Source organism: Oncorhynchus keta, unplaced genomic scaffold, assembly GCF_023373465.1.
Source record: "Oncorhynchus keta strain PuntledgeMale-10-30-2019 unplaced genomic scaffold, Oket_V2 Un_contig_5926_pilon_pilon, whole genome shotgun sequence".
Classification (NCBI taxonomy): domain Eukaryota; kingdom Metazoa; phylum Chordata; class Actinopteri; order Salmoniformes; family Salmonidae; genus Oncorhynchus; species Oncorhynchus keta.
In genome coordinates this window covers 1-15,856 of record NW_026288591.1, presented here as the reverse complement: position 1 = coordinate 15,856, position 15,856 = coordinate 1, and the positions used below count along the sequence as shown (strand labels likewise).

The 15,856-nt window shown below is 48.5% G+C and overlaps 1 protein-coding gene and 1 long non-coding RNA gene across 4 annotated transcripts; both read right to left on the bottom strand.

The window, feature by feature from the left end:
• Positions 1-1,566: 1,566 nt before the first annotated feature.
• Positions 1,567-14,716, bottom strand: LOC127925614 (probable JmjC domain-containing histone demethylation protein 2C). Its single transcript, XM_052510640.1, has 5 exons — positions 14,711-14,716; positions 10,933-11,023; positions 9,057-9,187; positions 4,713-4,837; positions 1,567-1,784 (listed from the first exon to the last, which is right to left on the bottom strand). Exons 2-5 carry the CDS (start codon positions 10,950-10,952, stop codon positions 1,776-1,778), a joined length of 285 nt encoding a protein of 94 aa, XP_052366600.1. The 5' UTR covers positions 10,953-11,023; positions 14,711-14,716; the 3' UTR covers positions 1,567-1,775.
• Positions 12,781-13,535, bottom strand: LOC127925615 (uncharacterized). 3 transcript variants are annotated; one of them, XR_008121596.1, is made up of 4 exons: positions 13,357-13,535; positions 13,212-13,259; positions 13,021-13,116; positions 12,781-12,828 (listed from the first exon to the last, which is right to left on the bottom strand). It is a non-coding gene; the product is annotated as an uncharacterized LOC127925615 (long non-coding RNA). The 3 variants fall into 3 exon arrangements; XR_008121597.1 differs by lacking the exon at positions 12,781-12,828 and adding an exon at positions 12,962-13,020 and having other exon boundaries at positions 13,069-13,116; XR_008121595.1 differs by lacking the exon at positions 12,781-12,828 and having other exon boundaries at positions 12,969-13,116.
• Positions 14,717-15,856: the final 1,140 nt, after the last annotated feature.

The following is a 15,856-nucleotide window of genomic DNA, read 5'->3' as shown; positions in this document are numbered from 1 at the left end:
GGCCAAATAGTTCACACCAGAGAATTTTCAGGTGCATTTTGGCAAACTCCAAGGGGGCTGTCATGTGCCTTTTCCTGAAGAGTGGCTTCCGTCTGGCCACTCTACCATAAAGGCCTGATTGGTGGAGTACTGCAGAGATGGTTGTCCTTCTGGAAGGTTCTCCCATTTCCACAGAGGATCTCTGGAGCTCTGTCAGAGGGACCATCGGGTTCTTGGTCACCTCCCTGACCAAGGCCCTTCTCCCCCGATTGCTCAGTTTGGCCGGGCAGCCAGCTCTAGGAAGAGTCTTGGTGGTTCTTGGGGACCTTCAATGCTGCAGAAATGTTTTGGTACCCTTCCCCAGATCTGTGCCTCGACACAATCCTGTCTCGGAGCTCTACGGACAATTCCTTCCACCTCATGGCTTGGTTTTTGCTCTGACATGCATTGTGGGACTTTTTATAGACAGGTGTGTGCCTTTCCAAATCATGTCCAATCAATTGAATTTATCAGAGGTGGATTCCAATCAAGTTGTAGAAACATCTCAAGGTTGATCAATGGAAACAGGATGCACCTGAACTTAATTTCAAGTCTCATAGCAAAGGGTCTGAATGTTATGTAGATGGGATATTTCTGTTAGATTTGTCATTGAGGGGTGATGTGTGTGGACTGACGAGGAAAAGGATTCATTTGGTCTGTTTTGTAGTGGGCCTGTGGCATGGAGGGATGTGGGGAACGTCAAGGGGTCTGAATACTTTCTGAATGCTCTGTATTTATGTTTATTTATTTTCCCTTTGTACTTTAACTATTTGCACATCGTTACAACACTGTATATAGACATAATATGACATTAGAAATGTCTTTATTCTTTTGGAACTTCTGTGAGTGTAATGTTTACTGTTCATTTCACTTTTGTTGATTATTTATTTTACTTGCTTTGGCAATGTTATCATATGTTTCCCATGACAATAAAACCACTTGAATATATATGTGAGTGTGACAGACAGCCAGAGAGCCAGCCAGACAGAGAGCCAGACTGAGAGACAGCCAGAGGGCCAGACAGCCAGCGAGACAGAGAGCCAGCCAGAGAGCCAGGCAGCCAACCAGAGAGACAGAGAGCCAGCCAGAGGGCCAGACAGACAGAGAGCCAGCCAGAGGGCCAGACAGACAGCGAGCCAGACAGGCAGAGGGCCGGCCAGACAGAGACAGCCAGCCAGAGAGCCAGCCAGAGAGACAGAGAGCCAGACAGAGGGAGAGACAGAGAGCCAGACAGAGGGCCAGACAGAGAGCCAGCCAGAGGGCCAGACAGAGAGACAGAGAGCCAGCCAGAGAGCCAGCAGAGGGCCAGCCAGACAGAGAGACAGAGAGCCAGCCAGAGGAGCCAGACAGAGAGACAGAGAGCCAGCCAGAGGGCCAGACAGAGACAGCCAGCCAGAGAGCCAGCCAGAGGACAGAGCCAGACAGACAGAGAGCCAGCCAGAGGGCCAGACAGAGAGCCAGCCAGCCAGACAGACAGAGAGCCAGCCAGAGGGCCAGACAGACCAGAGAGCCAGCCAGAGGGCCAGACAGACAGAGAGCCAGCCAGAGGGCCAGACAGACAGAGAGCCAGACAGAGAGCCAGCCAGAGGGCCAGACAGACAGAGAACATATTAAAGTGAGAATAACCTTGTGCAGAAAGTCTTTAATTTTCTCTACATCTTTGCTAATGTAGATGTGCCACAAGGCTCCAGGCGTCTCGCTGGAATCCTTTAATCTCTTCTTCACGCTGTCGTCCAAGTCTTCCTCCTCCAGTCTCTTCAACACTCCTGCAACACAAACACAGTGGGAGTTCAAACACCACACATCTCAGAGTCTGCTGTACATTGACAACACAGAGAGGCGGGGCTCGCTGACACAAGCATCAACATCCCTTTAAAAATGAATAGTGATGAGAGAGACACTGAGCACAGAGGGTGTCTGTCTAATGAATAGTGATGAGGAGAGAGAGAGAGAGAGAGAGAGAGAGGAGAGAGAGAGAGAGAATGTGTCTAATGAATAGTGATGAGAGAGAGACTGAGCACAGAGGGTGTCTGTCTAATGAATAGTGATGAGGAGAGAGAGAGAGAGAGAGAGAGAGAGAGAGAGGGAGAGAGAGAGAGAATGTGTCTAATGAATAGCTGAGCACAGAGGGTGTCTGTCTAATGAATAGTGATGAGGAGAGAGAGAGAGAGAGAGAGAGAGAGGGAGAGAGAGAGAGAATGTGTCTGTAATGAATAGTGATGAGAGAGACACTGAGCACAGAGGGTGTCTGTCTAATGAATAGTGAGGAGAGAGAGAGAGAGAGAGAGAGAGAGAGGAGAGAGACCAGAAAGAATGTGTCTAATGAATAGTGATGAGAGAGAGACTGAGCACAGAGGGTGTCTGTCTAATGAATAGTGATCAGAGAGAGAGAGAGAGAGAGAGAGAGAGAGAGAGAGAGAGAGAGAGAATGTGTCTGTAATGAATAGTGATGAGAGAGAGACTGAGCACAGAGGGTGTCTGCCTGTAATGAATAGTGATGAGGAGAGAGAGAGAGAGAGAGAGTCCCAGGTACAGGACAGGACCAGAAATAGAGAGTCCCAGGACAGGACAGGACCAGAGAGAGAGAGTCCCAGGACAGGACCAGAAAGAGAGAGTCCCAGGACAGGACAGGACCAGAGAGAGAGAGTCCCAGGTACAGGACAGGACCAGAGAGAGAGTCCCAGGACAGGACAGGACCAGAGAGAGAGTCCCAGGACAGGACAGGACCAGAGAGAGAGAGTCCCAGGACAGGACCAGAGAGAGAGAATCCCAGGACAGGACCAGAGAGAGAGAGTCCCAGGACAGGACCAGGACCCTGGTACAGGACCAGAGAGAGAGTCCCAGGACAGGACAGGACCAGAGAGAGAGAGTCCCAGGACAGGACAGGACCAGAGAGAGAGAGTCCCAGGACAGGACAGAACCAGAGAGAGAGAGTCCCAGGACAGGACCAGAGAGAGAGTCCCTGGTACAGGACAGGACCAGAGAGAGAGAGTCCCAGGACAGGACAGGACCAGAGAGAGAGTCCCAGGACAGGACAGGACCAGAGAGAGAGAGTCCCAGGACAGGACCAGAAAGAGAGAGTCCCAGGACAGGACAGGACCAGAGAGAGAGAGAGTCCCAGGTACAGGACAGGACCAGAGAGAGAGAGTCCCAGGACAGGACCAGAGAGAGAGTCCCCTGGTACAGGACAGGACCAGAGAGAGAGAGTCCCAGGACAGGACAGGACCAGAGAGAGAGACTACATCCCCCAGGACAGGACCAGAGACAGAGAGTCCCTGGTTATCTATTGACTACATAGAGCACAGCCCAGTGTTGGTTATCTATTGACTATATAGAGCACAGCCCAGTGTTGGTTATCTATTGGTTATCTATTGACTATATAGAGCACAGCCCAGTGTTGGTTATCTATTGACTACATAGAGCACAGCCCAGTGTTGGTTATCTATTGACTACATAGAGCACAGCCCAGTGTTGGTTATCTATTGACTATATAGAGCACAGCCCAGTGTTGGTTATCTATTGACTACATAGAGCACAGCCCAGTGTTGGTTATCTATTGACTACATAGAGCACAGCCCAGTGTTGGTTATCTATTGACTATATAGAGCACAGCCCAGTGCTGGTTATCTATTGACTACATAGAGCACAGCCCAGTGTTGGTTATCTATTGACTACATAGAGCACAGCCCAGTGTTGGTTATCTATTGACTATATAGAGCACAGCCCAGTGTTGGTTATCTATTGACTACATAGAGCACAGCCCAGTGTTGGTTATCTATTGGTTATCTATTGACTATATAGAGCACAGCCCAGTGTTGGTTATCTATTGACTATATAGAGCACAGCCCAGTGTTGGTTATCTATTGACTACATAGAGCACAGCCCAGTGTTGGTTATCTATTGACTATATAGAGCACAGCCCAGTGTTGGTTATCTATTGACTACATAGAGCACAGCCCAGTGTTGGTTATCTATTGACTATATAGAGCACAGCCCAGTGTTGGTTATCTATTGACTACATAGAGCACAGCCCAGTGTTGGTTATCTATTGACTACATAGAGCACAGCCCAGTGTTGGTTATCTATTGACTACATAGAGCACAGCCCAGTGTTGGTTATCTATTGACTACATAGAGCACAGCCCAGTGTTGGTTATCTATTGACTACATAGAGCACAGCCCAGTGTTGGTTATCTATTGACTACATAGAGCACAGCCCAGTGTTGGTTATCTATAGACTACATAGAGCACAGCCCAGTGTTGGTTATCTATTGACTACATAGAGCACAGCCCAGTGTTGGTTATCTATAGACTACATAGAGCACAGCCCAGTGTTGGTTTCATCTATAGACTACATGAGAGCACAGCCCAGTGTTGGTTATCTATTGACTACATTGACTACATAGAGCACAGCCCAGTGTTGGTTATCTATTGACTACATAGAGCACAGCCCAGTGTTGGTTATCTATTGACTACATAGAGCACAGCCCAGTGTTGGTTATCTATTGACTACATAGAGCACAGCCCAGTGTTGGTTATCTATTGACTACATAGAGCACAGCCCAGTGTTGGTTATCTATTGACTACATAGAGCACAGCCCAGTGTTGGTTATCTATTGACTACATAGAGCACAGCCCAGTGTTGGTTATCTATTGACTATATAGAGCACAGCCCAGAGTTGGTTCGTTTCTTACCCGTCTTGGACAGGACTCCCTGTTCCCCTTGGCCACTCCTACGTACACCAGGACAGAGACGATGTCAGAGACCTCCCTGTGAAGGTTAGCTGTCCCAAAGTCCTGCTCCTGAGACGCTGCCACTCCTACAGGGAGAGAGGAGGAAGCTTCAGCAGGTTGTTGATGTGTATTCAAGGCTTCCGGAGATAATCTGACCTCTATCAGTGAACTCAGAATAAACTATGTCTTTGTTTCATTTTAATTCCAGCATTCATGTTCCATTTCTGCTTTGTTAGGTTTCAATGAAACACATATTGATGGTGTAGCATTGACAGTGACCTGAGGCCTGAGGCCTGAGACCTGAGGCCTGAGGCCTGTTCATTGACAGTGACCTGAGGTCTGTTCATTGACAGTGACCTGAGGCCTGTTCATTGACAGTGACCTGAGGCCTGTTCATTGACAGTGACCTGAGACCTGTTCATTGACAGTGACCTGAGGCCCGTTCATTGACAGTGACCTGAGGCCTGTTCATTGACAGTGACCTGAGGCCCGTTCATTGACAGTGACCTGAGACCTGAGGCCTGTTCATTGACCCGTTCAGTGACCTGAGACCTGTTCATTGACAGTGACCTGAGACCTGAGACCTGTTCATTGACAGTGACCTGAGGCCTGTTCATTGACAGTGACCTGAGGCCTGAGGCCTGTTCATTGACAGTGACCTGAGACCTGTTCATTGACAGTGACCTGAGGCCTGAGGCCCGTTCATTGACAGTGACCTGAGACCTGTTCATTAACAGTGACCTGAGACCTGTTCATTGACAGTGACCTGAGACCTGTTCATTGACAGTGACCTGAGGCCTGAGGCCTGTTCATTGACAGTGACCTGAGGCCTGTTCATTGACAGTGACCTGAGACCTGTTCACTGACCTGAGGCCTGAGGCCTGTTCATTGACAGTGACCTGAGACCAGTTCACTGACAGTGACCTGAGGCCTGAGGCCTGTTCATTGACAGTGACCTGAGGCCTGTTCATTGACAGTGACCTGAGACCTGTTCATTGACAGTGACCTGAGGCCTGAGGCCCGTTCATTGACAGTGACCTGAGACCTGTTCATTGACAGTGACCTGAGACCTGTTCATTGACAGTGACCTGAGGCCTGAGGCCTGTTCATTGACAGTGACCTGAGACCTGTTCACTGATAGTGACCTGAGGCCTGTTAATTGACAGTGACCTGAGACCTGTTCACTGATAGTGACCTGAGGCCTGTTCATTGACAGTGACCTGAGGCCTGTTCATTGACAGTGACCTGAGGCCTGTTCATTGACAGTGACCTGAGGCCCGTTCATTGACAGTGACCTGAGGCCTGTTCATTGACAGTGACCTGAGGCCTGTTCCTTTACAATGACCTGAGGCCTGAGGCCCGTTCATTGACAGTGACCTGAGGCCTGTTCATTGACAGTGACCTGAGGCCTGTTCATTGACAGTGACCTGAGGCCTGTTCATTGACAGTGACCTGAGGCCTGTTCATTGACAGTGACCTGAGGCCTGTTCATTGACAGTGACCTGAGGCCTGTTCATTGACAGTGACCTGAGGCCCGTTCATTGACAGTGACCTGAGGCCCGTTCATTGACAGTGACCTGAGGCCCGTTCATTGACAGTGACCTGAGGCCTGAGGCCCGTTCATTGACAGTGACCTGAGGCCCGTTCATTGACAGTGACCTGAGGCCCGTTCATTGACAGTGACCTGAGGCCCGTTCATTGACAGTGACCTGAGGCCTGTTCATTTACAATGACCTGAAGCCTGAGGCCTGTTCATTGACAGTGACCTGAGGCCCGTTCATTGACAGTGACCTGAGGCCTGTTCATTGACAGTGACCTGAGGACTGTTCATTGACAGTGACCTGAGGCCTGTTCATTGACAGAGGCCTGACCTGAGGCCCGTTCATTGACAGTGACCTGAGGCCTGTTCATTTACAATGACCTGAAGCCTGAGGCCTGTTCATTGACAGTGACCTGAGGCCCGTTCATTGACAGTGACCTGAGGCCTGTTCATTGACAGTGACCTGAGGACTGTTCATTGACAGTGACCTGAGGCATGTTCATTGACAGTGACCTGAGGCCTGTTCATTGACAGTGACCTGATGCCTGTTCATTGACAGTGACCTGAGGCCTGTTCATTGACAGTGACCTGAGGCCCGTTCATTGACAGTGACCTGAGGCCGGTTCACTGACAGTGACCTGAGGCCCGTTCATTGACAGTGACCTGAGGCCTGAGGCCCGTTCATTGACAGTGACCTGAGGCCTGTTCATTGACAGTGACCTGTTCACTGATAGTGACCTGAGGCCTGTTCATTGACAGTGACCTGAGGCCGGTTCACTGACAGTGACCTGAGGCCCGTTCATTGACAGTGACCTGAGGCCCGTTCATTGACAGTGACCTGAGGCCGGTTCACTGACAGTGACCTGAGGCCCGTTCATTGACAGTGACCTGAAGCCTGAGGCCCGTGCATTTACAATGACCTGAAGCCTGAGGCCTGTTCATTGACAGTGACCTGAGGCCCGTTCATTGACAGTGACCTGAGGCCCGTTCATTGACAGTGACCTGAGGCCTGTTCATTTACAATGACCTGAAGCCTGAGGCCCGTTCATTTACAATGACCTGAAGCCTGAGGCCTGTTCATTGACAGTGACCTGAGGCCCGTTCATTGACAGTGACCTGAGGCCTGTTCATTGACAGTGACCTGAGGCCTGTTCATTGACAGTGACCTGAGGCCTGTTCATTGACAGTGACCTGAGGCCTGTTCATTGACAGTGACCTGAGACCTGTTCATTGACAGTGACCTGAGACCTGTTCATTGACAGTGACCTGAGACCTGTTCATTGACAGTGACCTGAGACCTGTTCATTGACAGTGACCTGAGGCCCGTTCATTGACAGTGACCTGAGACCTGTTCATTGACAGTGACCTGAGACCTGTTCATTGACAGTGACCTGAGACCTGTTCATTGACAGTGACCTGAGACCTGTTCATTGACAGTGACCTGAGGCCCGTTCATTGACAGTGACCTGAGGCCTGTTCATTGACAGTGACCTGAGGCCTGTTCATTGACAGTGACCTGAGGCCTGTTCATTGACAGTGACCTGAGACCCGTTCATTGACAGTGACCTGAGGCCCGTTCATTGACAGTGACCTGAGACCCGTTCATTGACAGTGACCTGAGGCCCGTTCATTGACAGTGACCTGAGGCCGGTTCATAGTGACCTGAGGCCGGTTCATTGACAGTGACCTGAGGCCGGTTCATTGACAGTGACCTGAGGCCTGTTCATTGACAGTGACCTGAGGCCTGTTCATTGACAGTGACCTGAGGCCCGTTCATTGACAGTGACCTGAGGCCTGTTCATTGACAGTGACCTGAGGCCTGTTCATTGACAGTGACCTGAGGCCCGTTCATTGACAGTGACCTGAGGCCCGTTCATTGACAGTGACCTGAGGCCTGTTCATTGACAGTGACCTGAGGCCTGTTCATTGACAGTGACCTGAGGCCGGTTCATTGACAGTGACCTGAGGCCTGTTCATTGACAGTGACCTGAGGCCCGTTCATTGACAGTGACCTGAGGCCCGTTCATTGACAGTGACCTGAGGCCCGTTCATTGACAGTGACCTGAGGCCTGTTCATTGACAGTGACCTGAGGCCTGTTCATTGACAGTGACCTGAGGCCTGTTCATTGACAGTGACCTGAGGCCTGTTCATTGACAGTGACCTGAGGCCCGTTCATTGACAGTGACCTGAGGCCTGTTCATTGACAGTGACCTGAGGCCCGTTCATTGACAGTGACCTGAGGCCCGTTCATTGACAGTGACCTGAGGCCCGTTCATTGACAGTGACCTGAGGCCTGTTCATTGACAGTGACCTGAGGCCCGTTCATTGACAGTGACCTGAGGCCCGTTCATTGACAGTGACCTGAGGCCTGTTCATTGACAGTGACCTGAGGCCTGTTCATTGACAGTGACCTGAGGCCTGTTCATTGACAGTGACCTGAGGCCTGTTCATTGACAGTGACCTGAGGCCCGTTCATTGACAGTGACCTGAGGCCCGTTCATTGACAGTGACCTGAGGCCCGTTCATTGACAGTGACCTGAGGCCCGTTCATTGACAGTGACCTGAGGCCTGTTCATTGACAGTGACCTGAGGCCTGTTCATTGACAGTGACCTGAGGCCTGTTCATTGACAGTGACCTGAGGCCCGTTCATTGACAGTGACCTGAGGCCCGTTCATTGACAGTGACCTGAGGCCTGTTCATTGACAGTGACCTGAGGCCCGTTCATTGACAGTGACCTGGTCGATGTTAAATGAACGCTCGTACCATAAGCACAGCAGAGGCGTGGTCCGAGGTCTGGGCGTACGAAGAAGCTGGGTAGATGAGAGGCCAGGTTGAGGTTCCCTTCAGGGTCACAATACTCAGGCAGGGGCAGATTCCTCATCAGGTCATCATACCTAGACCAGACCAGACCAGACAGACAGACAGACAGACAGACGACAGACAGACAGAGACACACAGAGAGAAAACAGCGAGAGAAAGCGTTATACAGCTGGATCTACTCGATCTACTAGACAGTGTTATATAGCTGGATCTACTAGACAGTGTTATATATAGCTGGATCTACTAGACAGTGTTATATAGCTGGATCTACTAGACAGTGTTATATAGCTGGATCTACTGGATCTACTAGACAGTGTTACATAGCTGGATCTACTAGACAGTGTTATATAGCTGGATCTACTGGATCTACTAGACAGTGTTATATAGCTGGACCTACTGGATCTACTAGACAGTGTTACATAGCTGGACCTACTGGATCTACTAGACAGTGTTATATAGCTGGATCTACTGGATCTACTAGACAGTGTTATATAGCTGGACCTACTGGATCTACTAGACAGTGTTACATAGCTGGATCTACTGGATCTACTAGACAGTGTTACATAGCTGGATCTACTAGACAGTGTTATATAGCTGGATCTACTGGATCTACTAGACAGTGTTATATAGCTGGATCTACTAGACAGTGTTATATAGCTGGATCTACTGGATCTACTAGACAGTGTTATATAGCTGGATCTACTAGACAGTGTTATATAGCTGGATCTACTGGATCTACTAGACAGTGTTATATAGCTGGACCTCTGGATCTACTAGACAGTGTTATATAGCTGGATCTACTAGACAGTGTTATATAGCTGGATCTACTAGACAGTGTTATATAGCTGGATCTACTAGACAGTGTTATATAGCTGGATCTACTAGACAGTGTTATATAGCTGGATCTACTAGACAGTGTTATATAGCTGGATCTACTAGACAGTGTTATATAGCTGGATCTACTAGACAGTGTTATATAGCTGGATCTACTAGACAGTGTTATATAGCTGGATCTACTAGACAGTGTTATATAGCTGGATCTACTAGACAGTGTTATATAGCTGGATCTACTAGACAGTGTTATATAGCTGGATCTACTAGACAGTGTTATATAGCTGGACCTACTAGACGGTGTTATATAGCTGGACCTACTAGACAGTGTTATATAGCTGGATCTACTAGACAGTGTGATATAGCTGGATCTACTAGACAGTGTGATATAGCTGGATCTACTAGACAGTGTTATATAGCTGGATCTACTAGACAGTGTGATATAGCTGGATCTACTAGACAGTGTTATATAGCTGGATCTACTAGACAGTGTTATATAGCTGGATCTACTAGACAGTGTTATATAGCTGGATCTACTAGACAGTGTGATATAGCTGGATCTACTAGACAGTGTGATATAGCTGGATCTACTAGACAGTGTTATATAGCTGGATCTACTAGACAGTGTGATATAGCTGGATCTACTACACAGTGTTATATAGCTGGATCTACTAGACCGTGTTACATAGCTGGATCTACTAGACAGTGTTATATAGCTGGATCTACTAGACAGTGTTACATAGCTGGATCTACTAGACAGTGTTACATAGCTGGATCTACTAGACAGTGTTATATAGCTGGATCTACTAGACAGTGTTATATAGCTGGATCTACTAGACAGTGTTATATAGCTGGATCTACTGGATCTACTAGACAGTGTTACATAGCTGGATCTACTGGACCTACTGCCCAGACAAACCAGTAGACTGTGGAGAATCCCCATCACTATGACTGTGTGCTTGGCTATGATGAGTTGGCCTAGGCCTACCTGGAAGGCATCAGGGCCATGAACTCCTCTCCTGATGGCCAGTCCTTCAGCCTGTACACCACGGTGTCTCCGTCTTTAGACTTGGGTCTCTCTGAGAGTGGGGAGCGAACACAGGGGACAACACAGGAGACTTTAGTAAGAGTATAGATAGGGAACGATGCTTTCCTGTAAACATTGACATAATCAATGCATTGGTATTATAACTAATATACAACAACATACACTGCTTTCTTCAGGAAAATGTCAAGTCCAAGATGGACAAGGGGGCGTTGTTGGGGCTGTGTTTTCTGGACCTAAGGAAGGCGTTTGATACTGTGAACCATCAGGTTCTCATCACATAATTGTCCAAGTTCAACTTTCCCCGATGCCTTGAGATGGATGAAATAATACCTTGGAGGCAGAACTCAGTGTGTCAGAGTGAGCAATGAGCTGTCGCACACTCTTAGCTATGATGTGGGCGTCATCCCCACAGCATGATGCTGCCACCACCATGCTTCACCGTAGGGATGGTGCCAGGTTTCCTCCAGACATGATGCTGCCACCACCATGCTTCACCGTAGTGATGGTGCCAGGTTTCCTCCAGTTTTGTTTTCTCCAGACGTGATGCTGCCACCACCATGCTTCACCGTAGGGATGGTGCCATGTTTTCTCCAGACGTGATGCTGCCAACACCATGCTTCACCGTAGGGATGGTGCCATGTTTTCTCCAGACGTGATGCCATGTTTTCCAGACATGATGCTGCCAACACCATGCTTCACCGTAGGGATGGTGCCAGGTTTCCTCCAGACATGATGCTGCCACCACCATGCTTCACCGTAGGGATGGTGCCATGTTTTTCTCCAGACGTGACCCTTGGCATTCAGGCCAAGGATTTCAATTTTGGTTCCACCAGACCAGGGAATCTTGTTTGTCATGGTCTGAGAGTCCTGAGGTGCCTTTTTGCAAACTCCAAGCAGACTGTCATGTGCCTTTTAATGAGGAGTGGCTTCCATCTGGCCACTCTACCATAAAGGCCTGATTGGTGGAGTGCTGCAGAGATGGTTGTCCTTCTGGAAGCTTCTCCCATCTCTACGGAGGAACTCTGGAGCTCTGTCAGAGGGACCATCGGGTTCTTGGTCACCTCCCTGACCAAGGCCCTTCTCCCCATTGCTCAGTTTGGCCGGGCAGCCAGCTCTAGGAAGAGTCTTGGTGGTTCCAAGGCCACTGTGTTCTTGGGACCTTCAATGCTGCAGAAATGTTTTGGTACCCTTCCCCAGATCTGTGCCTCAAACAATCCTGTCTCGGCACTCTACGGACAATACCTTCCACCTCATGGCTTGGTTTTTGCTCTGACATGCACTGTCAACTGTGGGACCTTATATAGACAGGTGTGTGTGCCTTGCCAAATCATGACCAATCAATTGAATTTACCACATGTACTGTGGTAAAAACATCAAGGATGATCAATGGAAACAGGATGTACCTGAGCTCAATTTCGAGTCACATAGCAAAGGGTCTGAATACTTATGTAAATACTTAATTTTTATTTTTTAAATTAGCTAAATTTTCTAAAAACTATTTTTCACTTTGTCATTATGGGGTATTGTGTACAGAATGTTTAATCCAGTTTAGAATAAATCTAACGTAACAAAATGTGTAGATGCACTGTATATCAAGAATGGTCCACTACCCAGAGGACATCAGGCCAACTTGACAACGGTGGGAAGCATTGATTCAACACGGGCCAGCATCCCTGTGGAACGCTTTCACACCTTGTAGAGTCAACATGGGCCAGCATCCCTGTGAATGCTTTCGACACCTTGTAGAGTCAACATGGGCCAGCATCCCTGTGGAACGCTTTCCAACACCTTGTAGAGTCAACATGGGCCAGCATCCCTGTGGAACGCTTTCAACACCTCGTAGAGTCACCATGGACCAGCATCCCTGTGGGCGCTTTCAGACACCTTGTAGAGTCAACATGGGCCAGCATCCCTGTGGAAGGCTTTCAGACACCTTGTAGAGTCAACATGGGCCAGCATCCCTGTGGGCGCTTTCAACACCTTGTAGAGTCAACATGGGCCAGCATCCCTGTGGAACGCTTTCGACACCTTGTAGAGTCAACATGGACCAGCATCCCTGTGGAACGCTTTCGACACCTTGTAGAGTCAACATGGGCCAGCATCCCTGTGGAACGCTTTCGACACCTTGTAGAGTCAACATGGGCCAGCATCCCCTGTGGAACTTTCGACACCTTGTAGAGTCAACATGGGCCAGCATCCCTGTGGAACGCTTTAGACACCTTGTAGAGTCAACATGGGCCAGCATCCCTGTGGAACACTTTCAACACCTTGTAGAGTCAACATGGGCCAGCATCCCTGTGGAACGCTTTCCAACACCTTGTAGAGTCAACATGGGCCAGCATCCCTGTGGAACGCTTTAGACACCTTGTAGAGTCAACATGGGCCAGCATCCCTGTGGAACACTTTCAACACCTTGTAGAGTCAACATGGGCCAGCATCCCTGTGGAACACTTTCAACACCTTGTAGAGTCAACATGGGCCAGCATCCCTGTGGAACACTTTCAACACCTTGTAGAGTCAACATGGGCCAGCATCCATGTGGAACGCTTGCTCGATGACCTGGAGGCTGTTCTGAGGGCAAAGTCAACTCAATGGGTGTTCCTAATGTTTGGTATCCCTGTGGACACTTAGTGTTTGGTATACTCCGGGTATACACTTAGTGTTTGGTATACATGGGCCAGACACTTAGTGTTTGGTATACTCCGGGTCGACACTTAGCGTTTGGTATACTCATACACTTAGTGATACCAGCATCCACTGTGTTTGGTATACTCCGGGTCGACACTTAGTGTTTGGTCATACTCTGGGTATACACTTAGTGTTTGAGTATACTCCGGGTATACACTGTGGGCACTCGAATTCGACACTTAGTGTTTGGTATACTCCGGGTCACACTTAGTGTTTGGTATACCAGGGTCGACACTGTGTTTGGTATACTCCGGGTCGACACTTAGTGTTTGGTATACTCTGGGTATACACCTTAGTGTTTGGTATACTCAATCAATACTCGGGTTATGTTTGGTATACTCCGGGTATACACTGTGGTATACTCCGGGTCGACACTTAGTGTTTGGTATACTCCGGGTCGACACAGTGTTTGGTATACTCCAGGTCGACACTTAGTGTTTGGTATACTCCGGGTCTTTTGACACACTTAGTGTTTGGTATAGAGACACAGTGCTTGGTATACTCCGGGTAGACACTTGAGTGTTGTTCTGAGGTCGACACTTAGTGTTTGGTATACTCCTCCTCGACACTTAGTGTTTGGTGTTCCGGCCGAACACTAGTGTTGGTATACTCCGGGTATACACTTAGTGTTTGGTATACTCTGGGTATACACTTAGTGCTTGGTATACATACACTTAGTGTTTGGTATACCCGGGGCGACACTTAGTGTTTGGTATACTCCGGGTCGACACTTAGTGTTTGGTATACTCCGGGTATACACTTGTGTTTGGTATACTCGGGTATACACTTAGTGTTTGGTATACTCCGGGTCGACACTTAGTGTTTGGTATACTCCGGGTCGACACTTAGTGTTTGGTATATCCGGGTAGACACTTAGTGTACAAAACATTAAGAACACCTTAATAGAGTTGGACAGGAGCTCTTAATTTTTGAATACTCAGTGTATATCATCAATATACTTAATTACTAATAATATGAATACTCTATCCTATCATTATCAATAACCTGATAAATGATGAAGACTACTCACTGGTGAGGTCCTGGATCAATAACCTGATAAGTGATGAAGACTACTCACTGGTGAGACTACTCACTGGTCCTGGATCAATAACCTGATAAGTGATGAAGACTACTCACTGCCTGGATCAATAACCTGATATGATGAAGACTACTCACTGGTGAGGTCCTGGATCAATAACCTGATAAGTGATGAAGCCTACTCACTGGTGAGGTCCTGGATCAACAACCTGATAAGTGATGAAGACTACTCACTGGTGAGGTCCTGGATCAATAACCTGATAAGTGATGAAGACTACTCACTGGTGAGGTCAATAACCTGATAAGTGATCCTAATAACAACAACCTGATAAGTGATGAAGACTACTCACTGGTGAGATAAGTGATGAAGACTACTCACTGGTGAGGTCCTGGATCAATAACCTGATAGAGTGATGAAGACTACTCACTGGTGGGGTCCCAGAGAACTCGTTGATTCCAGAGTTCGAGACAAGTCCATCTTTACAGTTCAGCAGGTCTCCCTGATGGTCAGCAAACTCCAGGTTGAAGCTGTCCGCCCCTTCCACAGAGCTGCATTCAGAGGCTTATGGAGCCCAGTCACCAGGACAGGCTGGAGAAGACAAGACAGTACAGTAATTGTTGTTATAACGTTGAAATCGTCACATCAGGATGACATTTTTTACAAAATGAGAAAAGAAGAAACCCGCAGACTGCTCTTGCTACTATCACTGCTCTTTAACCTCTCTTGGGCAGTACTGCGTCGGACGTGCCCAAAATGAAGCTGCCTGCTACTCCAGGCCCCGAAGCTAAGATATGCATATAATTGGATTTGGATAGAAAACACTCTAAAGTTTCTAAAACTACATTGACTGAAGCGTGCCAGCCTCTGTCAGAGCTTTACGTGTCGGCCTCACAGCCTCCGTCAGAGCTTTACGTGTCGGCCTCACAGCCTCCGTCAGAGCTTTACCGTGTCGGCCTCACAGCCTCCGTCAGAGCTTTACGTGTCGGCCTCACAGCCTCCGTCAGAGCTTTACGTGTCGGCCTCACAGCCTCCGTCAGAGCTTTCGTGTCGGCCTCAGCCTCCGTCAGAGCTTTGCGTGTCGGCCTCACAGACTATCCAGAGCAGATACTATCCAGAGTACTGATACTATCCAGGGCA

Bases quoted from the DNA above. Each gene is read 5' to 3' on its own strand.
- LOC127925614 (XM_052510640.1), bottom strand. From the start codon at position 10,952: ATGGCCCTGATGCCTTCCAG. The intron at 9,188-10,932 runs GTAGGCCTAGGC...GGTCTGGTCTAG, and splicing joins ATGGCCCTGATGCCTTCCAG to GTATGATGACCTGATGAGGA. The intron at 4,838-9,056 runs GTACGAGCGTTC...CTCTCCCTGTAG, and splicing joins ACGCCTCTGCTGTGCTTATG to GAGTGGCAGCGTCTCAGGAG.